The 16340-nt window shown below is 45.0% G+C and overlaps 1 protein-coding gene across 4 annotated transcripts in view; it reads right to left on the bottom strand.

Annotated features, from left to right (window-relative positions):
* Positions 1–16340, bottom strand: part of Adam12 (ADAM metallopeptidase domain 12) — a 304232-nt gene that overhangs the window by 63127 nt on the left and 224765 nt on the right. For all 4 annotated transcript variants that reach the window (XM_045142322.1, XM_045142323.1, XM_045142324.1 and 1 more), the window contains 3 exons: positions 14909–15078; positions 11582–11666; positions 7997–8145 (listed from right to left, as the gene is read on the bottom strand). In XM_045142322.1, the coding sequence (XP_044998257.1) occupies positions 7997–8145; positions 11582–11666; positions 14909–15078 (404 nt within the window). The remainder of the gene's footprint in view (positions 1–7996; positions 8146–11581; positions 11667–14908; positions 15079–16340) is intronic.

Raw genomic sequence — 16340 nt, 5'->3', positions numbered from 1 at the left:
AGAAATGCCTCATTGATTTAAGTTGAAAGCAGTACGCTGGTACACGGCTCTTGCACCCAGTATCAGGAATGTACAAAGGTCTTTTTATTAAAAATACAAAATAAATTATCTGTAGGCATGGACAAAAGACAGCAGTAAACCAGAATATATTGTCAAATGAAACCAGTAACTGGTTATAGTGATTTGCTTAAACATCAGCCAACCTTTTCTTCAGTCATTTTCTTCAACTGACTTCTCTGAAGTTATTGATGAGGAATCCTGCCTTCAGCTTCCTGTCGCAGATCATTACGAATGGCAAAGCACTATTCTAGGACTTAGAACATTCCCCTCCCATACCACCACCCATTCCTCCCACTGCGCCCAGTCCAGGTTCCTTCTCTTCCTTGGGAATTCCTGTGATTACAGTTAGCAGGGAGGCCACCCCAGCAGCATCCATTAAACAGTTCTTACAACTTTTGTTGGATCGATGATTCCCTTTTCCACCATATTCACAAATTCTCCAAGCATAGCATCACAACCAACTTCTGAGGAACTTTGCAGGATTTTCCCAACTATCAAAGATCCTTCAATACCTGCATTCTTAGCAACTGTCATTGCAGGAATTTTGAGTGATTTTCTAATCATGTCTATACCGAGTTTTTGATGTTCATTAACAGGCTTTAAATAGCCCAAGACTGGAGTGCAGCGGAGGAGAGTGCACCCCCTCCTAGAACAAGGCTTTCTTCTACAGCTGCTCTCATAGCCCTGAGGGCACCTGGGATTCTGTCTTTCTTCTCATTCACCTCCACATCGCTGTCCCACCAACTTCAGCACAGCTACTCCATCGGAAAGCTTTGTCAGTCGCTCATTCAGGCTTTCCTTTTCATATTCACTAGTTGTGGTAGCTAGCTGCTCTGCGATTTCTTGAATACATTTTTCAATTTGAGCTTTGTCACCTTTTCCTTTCAAAAGCATGGCGTCATCCTTGGTGACAATGACCTCTCCGACTTTCCCTAAGTCATGAGGCTGAACACCTTCAAGATTTAGGATCAGTCCCTCTTCTCCAAACACTGCACCTCCTGTAGCATTAGCCATATCCTTAAGCTGGTTCTTTCTATTGTCACCAAAACCTGGAGATTTGACTGCTACCATCCGAAGACCAACTTTTAGGCTATTTACAACCAGTGGACTCAGAGCTTCACCATCGACATCATCAGCGATTATGACTAAGAGCTTACATTTGCAATTTCAGCAGCAGGTACAATCGATGGGACACTAGAAATTTTCTTTTCACTCAACAGAACATAGGCATCCTGGAATTTACATTTTTGACCTTTTGATGTGTTAATAAAGTATGGTGAAATATAGCCTCTATCAAACTTCATGCTTTCAGTAATTTCTAATTCATCATTCACTGTTTTTCCATCTTCACTGTGATGACACCCTTTCTTCTAACCTTTTTCATTGCATCAGAAATGATGGTTCCAATTTCTTTGTCTCCCTTTGCAGAAATTGTAGCAACCTGAGCAATTTCCTCAGGGATTGTCACAGGTTTAGACTGCTTCTTAAGTTCAGCAATTACAAGCATCAACAGCCAACATTACAGCTCTCCTGATTTCCACTGGATTAGCACCTTTGCTGATCTTCTCAAAACCTTCCTTGGCAGTTGAGCGTGCCAGTACTTAGCAGTGGCGGTGCCATCCCCAGCCTCTTCATCCGTGTTATTGGAAACCTCCTGAACCAGTTTAGCTCCAATATTTTTATACTTATCCTTTAAGTCAATCACTTTTGCAATAGTCACACCATCTTTTGTTGCTTTAGGATGTCCCCAACTCTGTTCAATAATTACTGTTCTTCCCTTTGGCCCCATTGTAACGGCTACAGCATCGGCTAAAAGGTCTACACCTTGAAGCACTAAAGCTCGGGCTTCCGCACCATATTTTATATCTTTGGCATAAATCTGAGTGAGATGAGGAGCCAGTGCCCAGGACACTGGTCTCATTTGTTGAAGGACTGTAGGTAGGTTGAAGCATTTCTGCGGGGAGTTGGCAAAGGGGCACATGGCAGGATGGGCTGTTGGTAGCAAGTGGACTCTATCTTTAAAATGGACATGCTCACTAACCTTACTGCTGATCCAGAGCACCTCTAGGGTTAATGTCACCTGCCTTGTGTCACTTCCGTTGGACAGCAGCAATTCTCAGAAAGAGCTGTCTTCTGGCTTGACTTTTGCTCCAGGTCCAGCTTGAGAGAGGAGGACAAATCTGCCACATCCCAGGACAGTGCTGTTTAGTATTCAAGCCCTGTATTAATTGCAGACAAATCCCTTCATTTTCCAGTGAGCAGAATCTAATTATACAGAGAGGAAATGCGAACAGGCTTCCAATTGACGTGCTCTTGCTGATCTGTTTTCCCAAATCCCTCCCGCCAGGTCATGTCCTCCTACGGTGCTGTCAGGAGATAGTTGACTACAGGATGCTGCTTGGATAAGTCAATTGAGTTCAACCAGTAGTGTTTCATCTTCCCAGAGCCCTTGTTTTGTAGCTATGCCTCCGTTCTCCTTCTCCTTCAAAAAGAGATTTTCATTGTTTGCTTCCACATTGAGACAAGCAGTGAAGGAAGACATTTTTTTCGTGGCTTTTGTGCAGGAGACCAGAGGAGAGCACCAAGTGTCTTTCCCGGCTGCTCATTCACATGATTCCTGAGACAGTCTCTCACTGATTCTAGAGCCTACTGTTTTTGCCTCCAGTGCCCACAGGACTGGAGTTGCAGACATGCATGGCCACGCCCAGATGTGCCTATGAGCGCTGGCAGTCTCTGGTCCCCAAGCTTGCATTGGAAGTGCTCTTACTTGCTGAGCCATCCCTCTAGCTCCCTCAATGAGGATTTTATTAAACTTTTCATTAAGGAAAAAACAAGTCACCTCAGATGAGGAAGTCACAGAGGGGAAATAATTTTGTTCAATCCCGTCTTGGTAAGTCCCTCTATGTCCAGTGCATTTTGTTATGACAAGCAGCTATTCCAAGTTCAGTGAAGTGTGTTGGCACTGATTGTCAAGAAAGCAAGTTACTCTGAGGGTAGACTCTGGCTCTACTGAGTTTGATCAGTCTGTGTTATAGCAAAAGTTCTGGGAATTTTCACTGAAAACCACTGCTCACTCCCTTGCCATGCATTTCTAGGCAGAAACCTTTTCAAAGAAAAATAGTTTTAGCATGAGCTGAGCTGGGTGATCAGGGAGAGCTCACCACTTTTCAACACTTTAGAGGGCAGTTCACACTGGATTTCACCCCCAGATGTCTTCGTTGTCCGCTCTTCCTCCAACCTTAGCTTGCTGTTCACAAGGAATTACTGATCATGGTTTTGATGTGGCACCATGGCTATGTTCAAAGTTTCCTTTGCCTTCCAGAGGTGCACACTGAAGTGCCCACAGATGGACTGTCATGAGAACCCAGGTCTGTGTAGACAGAGTAGATGCTGAGAGGAGGGAGCTTTGTGACCTCAGAACCTTTTCTGTCAGAACCCTACACTTACCAACCTGTCACCTCCAGGTCCCTTGCCTGTCTCCTCACTAAAAAAGTGCCAGTTCCCTGTAGAACCAAGGACCACACCTTTGTACATCCCCTCCCTGCTCCCTAGGATCTGACTCACAGGAGCTGTGGCTGGTGGTCCCCTCTCTTCTCCCAACGCTACTCCTGCAGCTGATGCTTTCTCAGGTGTCAAAGGAGGAGGTTGGGCTTTGGTGGCAACCACAGAGACCCAGTACGTCCAGCTATGCTCTGTGTCAGGACAGCTGTATAGCAAGAAGGTTGTTCTTGAATACACCCCAAGCCAAATTAAATGGGATCTAATGAGTCAGTTATACCACTTTCACTACTTTTTCTTAAGGTTATTTGATGTCAGTGTGGATGTTATCCTCACAATCTTCCCTCAGCATCCTGTGAAGGATTTCCGTCCACGGAGAGTAAGGAGCTGCCTGCCTTTGCTTATTTGCCTACTCTGCACTATCCCTGGTGCTTCCCATGCTGTTCTCTACTCCTTCTGACAGTTGGAGATGCAGTCTGTGTAGTAGCTGTTTGCCAGCCTGGACTAAACAAAAGAGAAAACAGGTCCAGCGCTCTCTAATCTTGGCATCAGTGTGAAGACACAGTGACTCCTTGTAGATACACAAGCAGGTGTCTCTTGCAGCTCTCTGATAAGAATTTCCTCTGGACGACTACCATAGTGAAGGAGAACGGAAGTCTTAAAGAAGGATCCCTTACTGCAAGTCATGAAGGTCAGAGAGCTGAATGCGCTAGGGGTAGCTGGTCCCTCATCTTGTGTGCTAATGCAGGGTCCTTTCTGGCCACTTTCCAGTTGTCTCCTAAGATGCTTTCCACACTAGGATCCTTATACCAGTGGCCTTTGTTTTATAGGAAGCCCCTTAATTTGGCTGCAGAAGCTCAGATGCTATATGATCCGCTTAAAAATGCAGGAAGCACTCAGATCATGTGAATTTCTGTCTTACTTGAAAACCATCAGCGGTGGCTCAGTGCTCTGGAGATCAAACCCATGTTCACACTATGGCCTTGTGCCCTGACCTGGCTCCTCTGCATTTCCTTCCAGCAGCACCCACAGCCACATCCCCCTGGTCCCAGTGCCCTGGCCTCCTGGCAATTAGCCCCCCCACCCCCAGACCCCATCTGCTTGGCTTCTTTTGCTAGGCTCCATACTGGCTTTCTCGCCCTTGGGTCCTCTCCCAGTTCCCTCTGTCCTCTTCCACAGCTTTTTACCCTCTTGGTTTGTATCCTTCATAAAACTCCTTACAACTTGCAATATATTTTTTTTGTGTTTGCTGGTTTTCTCATCTGTTTTATAACTATAATACAAGCTCCATGAGGGCAAGATAAGTAGCCATCCTGGTCACAGTGGTATCATCACCATCTGTCACCCCAACACATCCTCAGTACCTAATGCTCATCAGAAAATTCTCTGCAGAAATTGGTGACACCAGTTCATGCAAATGTTGACCTTTCCCACACAAGGAAGTGACACCATGATGCCAGTTCCTTACTAGCACTGCTCACATCGTGCGTATGCCTCTTACTCTGGCGAAGGTAGCACATTAGCTCTGTGAGACCAGGGCAGCGGGAATTTCGTCAGTGGGCAGACTCTGATGAGTTTAACACCCGCACGAACCCCCAGTAGTGCATTTGCCAAAGACTAATGACCGAGACTGGTCTTCCATGTTTGCTTTCCAAAGACATCACGTACATACACACAGACACACACACACACACACACACACACACACACAATCCAAGGCTCTCAGTAATTAACGAGACAACTCAGGAGGAAACTCCCTCCAGTTACTCCTGCAACGTGCAGCGGAAGTCTTGATACCCACGTTTGCACAAGACTGCTCTGGGCTCATATTCATGGGACTCCTGTCAGGGACGGCTGTCTGTCCATGTTTTCAGAGTTAGGATTCTAGAATGCGGTGAGAAAGCAGCAATCAGGCTTATTCCCACCCCCCCCCCCAGACCCAAGCCATTTGAAATAATTGTTTCCTTTAGAGTCTGAGCCTTTCAAATGAATGTCATTACTGTTTCATCTCTTTTAGAGTCACCTTTGGGCTAAGACTTCAATTACTCAACATTTCTAATACTTGCTGCCTCCTGGGTAAGTCAGCAGTGAGAGGAAGAAGTGAGAAAGGGGGCTGGAGAGATGGCTTACTGGTTAAGGCGCTTGCCTGTGAAGCCTAAGGATCCAGGTTCAATTCTCCAGTTCCCTTGTAAGCCAGATGCACAAGGTGGTGCATGCATCTGGAGTTCATTTGCAGTGGCTAGCAGCCATGGTGTGCCCATTCCTTCCTTCTCTCTCCCTCCCTCTCTCTCTAATAAATAAATAAAAATAAATCTTAAAAAAAGAAGTGAGAAAGAATGCTGGTATTTGGGTCACTTAACAACCAGCCATCTAGGGTTTGAGAGATGGCTCCATGAATAGAGTCTGTCATGCAAGCATGAGGACCTGCGTTTGGATCCCCAGGACCCCCAGACATGGTGGTGCACACCTGTGATCACTGCATTCCTATCCTGAGAGGGGAAGCAGAGGCAGGAGAATCCCTGGAAGCTTACAGGGCAGAGAGCCTGTGTATGCGGGGTGAACAACAGGGGGCTGTGCCTCAGACAGTGTGGGAGGAGGACTGACACTGAGGTTGTCCTCTGACTGATGCTGACATTGTCCTCTGACTGACACTGACGTTGTCCTCTGGCTGACACTGACGTTGTCCTCCGACTGACACTGAGGTTGTCCTCTGACTGACACTGATGTCCTCTGACTTCCAAATACGTGCCATGGCACACACACACCTGCAACCACACACATGAGCAGATTTTAAAAAAGCAGCCACCTGCCAAAAACTGGATGCCTTGCTGAGCGACAGTAATGTGGCACCAGAAACCCTCCCCCGCAGTGAGTAGGAGTCCTGAGAATGGCCCAGCTTTCTGAGCCCTGATGTCCCCGTGAACTGAACGACACGAGTATTCCTTTGCGTCTGGGGAATGATTTATAATTTAGACAGGCAGATGACCTCATCTTGGGCCCCATGAGGTAAGGGAACCACTGCTTTGAGATAATGCCAGAGCAGCTTGGGGAATTCCACCATGGCTGAAGGATGAAGAGGGGCGGACTGGCCCCTTGGCTCCTCCTCACTGTGGGATTTGGTGATTAATTCACCCATTTGCTTAGGAAGTTGCTTTCCATCTGAGAAAATTAAAAACACCACTCTCTGTACAGGAGGGTGGGATCATAAATGAGAACCAAACAGAAAAAGATTTATACAAAAGCCTAAGCTCAGCAAAAGAGAAAACTTAGAAATTGCTAATAAGGTATAAATCAAATAAAGGCTATTAGCAAACCCCTAGTAAGGGAAAAAAGTCTTTTAAATGTTTTGCTGAGCTCTTAACAATATCATTTCTACCCGAGGTGTTCAAATATCTCCAGGGTAATTTGGCTCACATTGTCTAGCACTGCCGTGGACACTTGCCAACCAGAAAGACCTTTCCCAAAACCTCTACAGTGCTATATAACAGAAGCCCATCATCTTTAAGTCTATGAGGTCTTCCTCTCAGTGATGAGCACAATGTGCTCAATATGTGAGCAGATAAGTGGGTGGGCGGACGGAGGTCTGTATGAGAGACAGGAAGGACAGATGAGTGGACAGACTGACTCACACAGTTTGCTGACGAGGCGTACTGGGGCCTCAATGCAGTGGGCTGCTCATCTGTTTGTATGACTGAGGACAACTGAATCAGGATCAGAATAACCAGGCTTCTCCAATCCAGTCCTGTGTTCCTCTCCATTTGCTTCTTTTATCAAGAAAAATAAACGCAGCAGCAACTGTTGGCTGACAACATGGTCTGGCTGCTCACTGGGAACTCTATGTAGGAGTGTGGGTGAATGCATTAGCATCCACAGGGTAATCAGAGAAAGGAAATACAGAATGCATGTGCTGTGTTCACAGTGTGTGCTCATCAAGGACAAGACACATGGATAACCCGTTGCAGGTTGACATCTCTCTGTGAGGCAGTCAGTGTCTGCTGAGGGGGGCTAGATCTACTTGGGCCCCAGGATGCAAAGACAGAAGGCTCTAGGCCAGCCTCAACCTCAGAGGGCATGAACCCTTCCCATCAGTATCCAATTCTGCCTCTGCACAAATACCTTCAATGACAAAGAGTAGATCACATTTTGGAGTAGCTGACTCAGTTTCCCCATTGGAGAACTCCACTTGTTCTTATCTAGTGGGTGTGTCCACTTTAGGACTCAATACAAGGAATGATTGTACATGGGTTCTGGGGTCTGAACTCAGCTCCTCGTGCTTAGGTGGTAACTGCTTTGGTGCCCGACTGCCCTGCCCAGGACTTTAGGAAGCGTCTTTCTCTGACCAGAACACCGTGGGGAGTGCTGGCTCATGCCTCGGCTGTTCCTCAGCACCGAAGCTGCTCACAGCTCCCTCTCCAGCTGCGGGAGCCCCAGTACTTGCCCGGTGGAAGGATTCATGATGCAGCCTCCTTTGTCGGCAGCCGTCTTGCAGCTACAGCCCCTCTCCAGGGTGTCATGGTTCATCCCGAAATTGTGGCCCAGCTCATGTGCCAGGGTCACGGCGGCCCCAAGGGGACTGTCTGAATGGTCCTCAAAGACAACACAAAAGCACAGACCCTCAGTTCACATCTGCTTGGCCTTTTGTTCTCTATCCTCCCTCCCCCTGACATTTACCCATCATTAACACTTGACTTAATCGAATTCCCTATGAAGGCTCAATGCAGAGCCCTGTTATTTACTTTGAATTTAGAAAATAATTTGACCTATTGCATTAAGCCAGTTTGAGAGGCTCTTCTGCTGAGGCCTATTTGCCTCGTGTATACACGAAGGACTCTGCAGAGATCTCCACCCCACAGCCTTCAGCTCCCACAAAACACCATGCCATTGAGAGGAACAAAAAGTTGCTCCCTTCATAGGAACAAATAGCCCGTGGCTCCTGCCTGAGCAGACGCCGACTGGAGGCTGGTTTGGGGGAGGGGACTTTCTGCTTTCCAAGTCAACCTGAGCAGCCGTGATTAGGCCCACCTCTTCCCATCTGGGGGGTGGGCTCTGGGAGAGTTCCTCACAATTCACAGCAATGGCTGACAACGCAGCTTAATCTCTTTGAAGGCATACTGAGTTGAGATTGCGATCCAGTTATGTCTTACTCTTTCTGGCCCTTGGTGTGGTCAGGTGGACCTTGGCAGTGGACAGAGGAGTCCTGACTGTCTGCTCTGCTGAGGTTCCTGTGGCCTTTCACTTGGTTGTGGAAGGCAATTCTTCCAACAAGTGCGTCCTAGCCACCTCTAGATCTGCAGTGTTTGGGTGGCTTGGGTCAAGATATTTGCAATGTACTAAAAGTATTGTATTTCACTTAACCTAAAACCAGTTAATTAGTGGATATAATTTAAGGTTGAGTGAAGTTTTAGAAAATAACTTCATGCCCTAGCTTAAGGGAGTAACTTAGAGCAAAGAAGTAGCTTGGAGTAAGGGAGTACCTTGGAATAAGAGACTACCTTGCTTGAATTTTAGCTTGTTCTACTCAAGAAAGATTTAAGAGGCTTCCATTAGGCACCCAGGAGACAGTGTAGTATTGCATTTTAGAGGGCACCTTATTCCTGATACTGCCAGGGTCTGTGAGGACTCTGGATGGAAAGGTGTGCCCATGCAAGATGGTACAGATTTCTGGTGGCACCCACAGCAGTGGGGGTCTCTAGCCTGCAGTCTAAGGAAGCAACATGCCAATGAAGTTGTTCTTAGAATTGATGAAATTCCTGATAAATCAATTTGCTTAGGTTTCACAGTTTCCTGCTGTAAGAAGCATTGTAAATATGTTTCAGGAAATCCAGTCTTAGGAATGACACGCATTGGTGGAGAGAGCGGAGCGCAGTGGAAATGCAGAGGGCAGGCTCACTTAGCAGCTTCGGCCCTGCGTTCAAGGACGTCATCCTCCAGCATACTCCACTGCCGACTGGGTTTTGTTTCACTGAATGTTACAGTTTGGTTAAATGTGCCAAGTTGTTTACATTTTCACACATAATTATTAACAGACTATCTCTTAAGAGACCCTGATAAACAGTTTACACATGTAATGAGCAAGAATATAACCTCTCTGTTCATGATATTATGCCCAAACCAAGAATTTTTTAGGTTGGTTAGATACAGAGGCATGGCTTTAAGTTACAAAAGTTAATATTTGCTCTGTCTCGAAAAAAAAAAGCTACAGAAATGGTATTAGCAATCATATTTTCAATTTTATGAAGATTCCTGACATCTTGACATACTATTTCCTTTCTGTAAGGGTTGAGGGTCCTTGAATGAGGCCTGGTCAGATGTAATAACACCATGAATTCAACTTTAGAGATGCAATAGGAGAGCGTTAGCATAGAGATTTTAGTTCTGGTCAATGTTCATTTTGTTGGCCTCATGAATTTCATAGACATTAAAGGCATGTGTGGAATTTTCATCCAATTTTATATTTCTCTGTGGATAAGGGAGGGGTGTGTATAAGGATAGAGCTAACTGCTGTCAAATTGCTAAGACCCATTTTCTCGATGGTTATTTTTGGGCATGACTTGAGACATACAAGTGGCATCTGTTTCTGGCAATCATTTTTAAAAGAGGTTTCACTGTATGTTTTTTGAGAAGGATCTTAATAAAAAGCTCCTATGGAAACAGAAAAGGGGATGTGAGCTTAAGAAAGCCATTTAACACTGTCACCTGGGTCACAGGGGACCCTCAGCATCTCATGATGGCAGAACTTGCTTTGTTTATGAAGAATTCAACCTCAGCCCCCAAAACATATTTGTGCCAACTTTATGTGGCAACTAACCTTGGAGCCATGAAACTGGAAATTATTCCCTCTTAAAACTTTACAGTTGGTTCTATAAAACCACTGTTGTGATCTGACTTGAAATTAACCTGGCACTAGTCAAAAACCAAACTTTCCAGTGACTTCTTTGGTGGAGATCACCTCCAGCGCCTCCGTGTTCAAAAGAAACCCGAGAGGAGTACGCTCAAGCCAGCCACCCAGCAAGTGTGCGCAGGCTCTCCGCAAGCTCCCCGGGCAGCGCGTGCTTGCATAAATTACTGACCGCTGTACCCAGACAGCAGGAAAATGCCTACGTACAGTCACTAAGATTAGATTAGACAGTGTGCAGGAAAGCTCGTAGTCAGCAGAACATAGCTCCTTCCACCCTTTGCCTGTAGTGGACGGTTCCGTTTGAAAAATGTGGAGGAAGTCATGGGTTTGTGGGAGGGCAAGAGTGTGTTTGGCTAATGGAGGTGGAGGAATGGACTTAGAGGAGACTCCCCGTCTGAGGGCTCCTGTATGGTAGACAGTAGATTCGATGGAAGAGCTGGAGGTGAAAAATCGGTCCTAGAACTCTGAGGACCCAAATTCCCATCCTTACACATTTTTAAGAAATCCCAAACATTCTTCCTGGTGTGTTTCCTTTCACAAACATATATGGCCTATATGTGACAAAGTTACCCATGTCAAGCAATAAACCGAGGCCTGTGCCTTCCAAGAATAAGGTTTTATAAAGACAAATTGTACCCTGGCCAGAAGGTATGTAAAGCATTTGGAGTGGTACGTAGTAAAAAACCTCAAACTCCTGGCTGCTGGGCTTGGAGGAGAACCATCAGAAAGTCATTTGAACAGCATTTGAATGTTGGTGCAACCACAGGCCATCCAAAACGCTGAGTGCTGAGGGAAATCCTGTGCCCGGCTCATCCAAATGCCAAGGAAATTGCTGAATTGGAATACTTTGACCAAAGGTCTGAGATAAAATGTTCTTTTCCATTAAGGAGTATATTTATCTCCACTGAGTTGCTCTATGCCTGCCTTTCCTATGTGCCATGTATGCTTTCTAAACAGTTCCAAAAACTGTGAGAAATCAAGTCTTAAACATGGGTAAGAATAAGGACAGAATTAAATCTAAAAAGCTTGAATGGAATGGACCTGACTTTACTAAGTCTACCAAGAGTATGGACTTCCTGGAGAATCATTAAACAGGGAAGCCAGCTCCCAGCACTCTTGGCTTACCATAACAACGCCTCCAGACTGCTCTGCGGTGCACATGCTCATGATGGGGGCCATGCCAATGGTGGTCCCTTGGAAATAAACCCCACTAGAAAAGAAAAGGAAGGGCATTCTTTAATTGAAGCATTTTCTAACATTTCACATTCCATTAGCCATGCTTGCAATCGAATATTTAACAATGAAGCCAGCAGTGTGAGGGTATATTTACTTGGGACATTTCTTTTTTCCTTTACACTTTATTTTTTCAGTTGCATGACAGTCCTGTCATTCTTTTTTATAAACTTGTATGCTTTGAATTTTTTATTGACAACTTAAAAATATAATTTTTTTATTTATTTAGGAGAGAGAGATACAGAGAGGCAGATAGGAAAGAGAGAGAGAGAGAGAGAGAAAGAGACAGAGACAGAGAGAATGAGAATGGACATTCCAGGGCCTCTAGCCACTGCAAACAAACTCCAGACACATATGACACCTTGAGCATCTGGCTAATATGGGTACTGGGGAATTGAACCTGGGTCCTTAGGCTTCACAGGCAAGTGCCTTAATCGCTAAGCCATCTCTTCAGCCCCAACAACTTTTATAAATATAGAGAACATACCACGATCATAATACCCTCCTACTTTATTTCTTTTGTCCCCTCTGGAATTCCCCCTCCATTGAAACCCATCTTTGGTCCTAACTTTCTTACAGAGTCTTGCTGTCTAATCTCAGACCACAGCCAGGCATTACTTTTTATTTATACATCATAGCCTGCTTATTTCTCCATGGGCTGCAGGGAACCATTACTTTGAAACAGTGCCTGCTGATGCAAAGGTTGAGAAGTCACTGAGCATTGCTGGTCACTAATGGAAATATGTCAGATGGCTTGAAAAGTTTTCTGTTGTAGCTGGAGTTTCCTTTCCCACATAAGTCGTTCTGGTTCTGTCAGACTCAAAATCCTTCAAAGTGTCCTGCCAATCTGTGATATGAACTTGAAATTGGCATAAAAGTGATGGTCTTAGAGGCAGTGTAGGAAAAGTAAGCACCAGGGAAGAAGCTTCTGGATGGCAACTTGTCCTATCTGGAATCTTGACCTTATCATAAATCTAACCACACCAGAGGTAAGTGCATTGAACATTACACTCACTGGACTCCTACAAAGCAATCAAAGGACTTGTTCATGCTATGTTAGCCACGTACATGCACAGACAACACATTGATGTCTTGAAAAGTTAGGTATTTTTTTTAACTATTTTTTTTCAAATTTTATTTGTTTATTTGCAAGGAGAGACGGGGGCGGGGGGTGGTGTATGGGTGCGCCAGGGCCTCTAGCCACTGCAAACGAACTCCAGATGTATGTGCCCCTTGTCCATCTGGCTTATGTGGGTCCTGGGAAATTGAACCTGGGTCCTTTGGCTTTGCAGGCCAATGCTCTAACTGCTAAGCCATCCCTCCAGCCCAAGTTAGATATTTTAGCTGTGTTTAATCAGACAAAAGATATCAAAGTCCAAGGGCACTCAATTCCTTTTATGTAAAATGGCACCATATTGGTATATAACCTCTGTACATCCTCTCATAAAATTTAACTATCTCTTGAGGGCTGGGGAAATGGTTAGCTCAGTAAAATACTTGCCACACAAGCATGAGGACCTGAGCTAGGATTCCCCAGCATCCATGTTAAAAACCAGGCATGGCAGTATGCGCCTGTAATTCCAGCACTGGGGAATAGAGACGAGAAGCTCCTCAGGGCCTGCTGGCTAACTAATCTGGCCAAATCAGTGAGCTTTAGGTTCAGCGAGTGAACTTGTCTCAAACACTAAGGTGGCCGTGATTGAGGAAGACACTTGTTGTGAACCTCTGGCCTCCACATTCATTTACACACAGGTACACCTGTACACATACATGCACACACACACCACATACACACCAACATTTTTAAATCATCTCTAGTTACTTTCAATACCTAATGTGATATAAGTGCTACATAAATAGTTGCTAAACTGTATTATTTAGGGAATGATGCCAGGAATAAGTCTGTAGTGTTCAGTATGGATGCAGTGTTTCCTCTGAGTACATTTGGTCTGAGATTGGTTGGCCCACAGGTGCAGAGCCCTCTGATATGGAAGGTCAACCGTATCCTCATATTTAAAGCAGCAAGTATTGGAGCCTCTATATTTATAACTGTAGAGATCCTATGGACAGATACGACTGTACATGTGCATACAGCAGAAGGTTAAATAAGATGTTAATTTATTTCCAGATGTTTAAGTTGGAGAGATTCCACTGGGGAAAGAAGCAAAACAAAACATTTTGACTCAAAGTATGAGAAATGCACTTTTAATAGTTCAGGACTAATTGATGCATAAAATATGAGGCACATATAAATATCCACGGGGGGAGCCCTTGTGGAAATGGCCAAAGCCGATGGTCAGGAAATGCTGACCTGTGGTGTGTACGGAGCTATTTCCTGCAGCGCGGGTGAGGCGGGACGCATTTTTCACTTCCCATAAATGTTCCGTGAACTAGATCAGACTGCCGAGGAAAAGTGACAATGCCTCTGAAGTTTTGCTTTAGTGACTTAAGTTGCATGAGAACCAAAAAATAACAACCTAAGCTACCTAACAATTCATTTAGACATGTGGCATTTTTGGAAGCATCTGTCTCATACCAATTCAGATTAATGTAAGAACATTCTCTTAAAGCGCCTGTAGTTTCTTGTTAGATGTGACGTGACAGCCATGCTTTCCTTCAAAGCATGCCTTCATGGCAATTCCCACCCTCTGAGATGCCCTATTGTCTTCTCTCAGTAGAAGGGAGACACCTCAGTGTGGGGATCAGTGTGTGCTGATCACCGTTATGCTTGCAGCCTCTACCTGGTTCCTGCCAGATGCTTAATGGACACTGATTGGAGAACTCATGGCCAGTGTTCTATACTACGTATTTAGTACTGCTGTCTAGGAAAACCAGAGAGAACCTCTTCAATACAGGAAGGGAAGACCTGGTATTTCTCCAGACACCTGGCAATATTCACCCAGACGTCTTGCCCTTAGATCTTGTATAAACATACTTTTCATGAATAATGAAAGGAAATGTCCCAACCAAGACCAGAAAAGCTAGTATGGAGGGAAATGTCTAGATTGGGGAAGATGGAATTGAGACTTCTGTAGAGGGACAGGTTTCCCAAGTGTCCACCAGGGCCTTCGCTAATGGATCTGTGATTCCAGATGGGGTGGGCCTGGCCTGCTAATGGGAGTCGGCGTGTTCTGTAGGGAGGAGGGTGACTTCTGGGCCGGGCAGTAGGTGTGGCAGAGGTCAGCCTGATTGAAGGAGGGAGGGAGACAGCGCATGTACCTGATCAGCTGCGCGTTGTCATGGGATTTGCGAGGCAGAAGCTTCATCTTCCTCCAGTCCAGAAATTCATGGAGACTGGTGAATGGGTCTTGACTTATGGAGCATTTGTCAACATCATTCCATACCTCAACGCCCACCAGCACAATCCGGATGTTCAGTGGTCTGTAAAACTAGGAAAAACAGGCGTCCTTGGAGGATCACATTCATGAGAGCTTAAATATGAAAACCAGAGCAGATTTCACTGTTTGAAGTTCATTGACACCCGTGTGCCCTTCTTCCTGTGACACTGCAAGTTAAGAAATAGTCACAGTGAGATGTCAACTAGAGTCTCCAATGTTGGCCAATTAGATGCTGATTTTTTTTAACTGACTGCCCGTCTTCGTATGGAAGCATGCATTTCAAGTGTTTTGCTGAGATTTAAATGTGTGTGCAGATGTGTGTTACAGTTAAACAGTGCCAGTTAATATCTACTGCAAGAAAAACAATGAGTGCATTAAGATCTTTCAGACGCTTCTGCCAAAGATAATAGTTTGTTCATTTTGAGCAAAATGTTCTGCCTATGAGGTACTGAAAATGAATCTATTAATTTTTCAGCAAAGACTTAGCCTTGGCTGACACGATCATATTCTGTTACCTATCGTCCACTTAGGGCTTAATTAAATGATCATGTCAATATCATTCAGAATGGTGGAAGCATAAGCAGAGCCCTTCCTTAGGAACTTAGTGACCATTTTTCTCCACACAATTAGAAGTCAGCTCAGCTCTGGTGCGCTGGAAAATCTGTCAGATGAAGTCCTTTTATTTTTAAATTTTTTGTTTACTTTTAGTTATTTATTTGAGAGCGACAGAGAGAGAAAATGGGCACACCAGGGCCTCCAACCACCACAATTGAACTCCAGATGTGTGCGCCCCCTTGTGCATCTGGCTAACGTGGGTCCTGGGGATTCAAGCTTCGAACCAGGGTCCTTAGGCTTCACAGGCAGGCGCTTAACCACTAAGCCATCTCTCCAGCCCAAAAGATGTATTTTGAGTATTGTGTCTGAAGCTTTATCTCCCAAGCTCCTATAAGAAGGACGTCAAAGGCTGGAGAGATGGCTTAGTGGTTAAGCACTTGCCTGTGAAGCCTAAGGACCCCAGTTCGAGGCTTGATTCCCCAGTACCCATGTAAGCCAGATACATAAGGTGGCACATGTATCTGGAATTCGTTTGCGGTGACTTGAGGCCCTGGTGTGCCCATTCTCTCTCTCCCTCTCTCTGCCTCTTTCTCTTTCTTTCTGTCTCAAATAAATAAATATAATAAAAATAAACAAAAAATAAAAAAAAACCCATATCTTCCATCTTCCTCTGTCCCCACCTTTAGGTGGTAAGGGCCTCCAGGTATAGCCCATAAGCCACGGCCATCAGTAGATAAACAAAACTCTTGTAAATATGA

This window comes from Jaculus jaculus, chromosome 1 (genome assembly GCF_020740685.1).
Source record: "Jaculus jaculus isolate mJacJac1 chromosome 1, mJacJac1.mat.Y.cur, whole genome shotgun sequence".
NCBI lineage: Eukaryota > Metazoa > Chordata > Mammalia > Rodentia > Dipodidae > Jaculus > Jaculus jaculus.
Note: the sequence above shows the minus strand (reverse complement) of the source record. Positions and strands in the feature narration are given on the sequence as shown.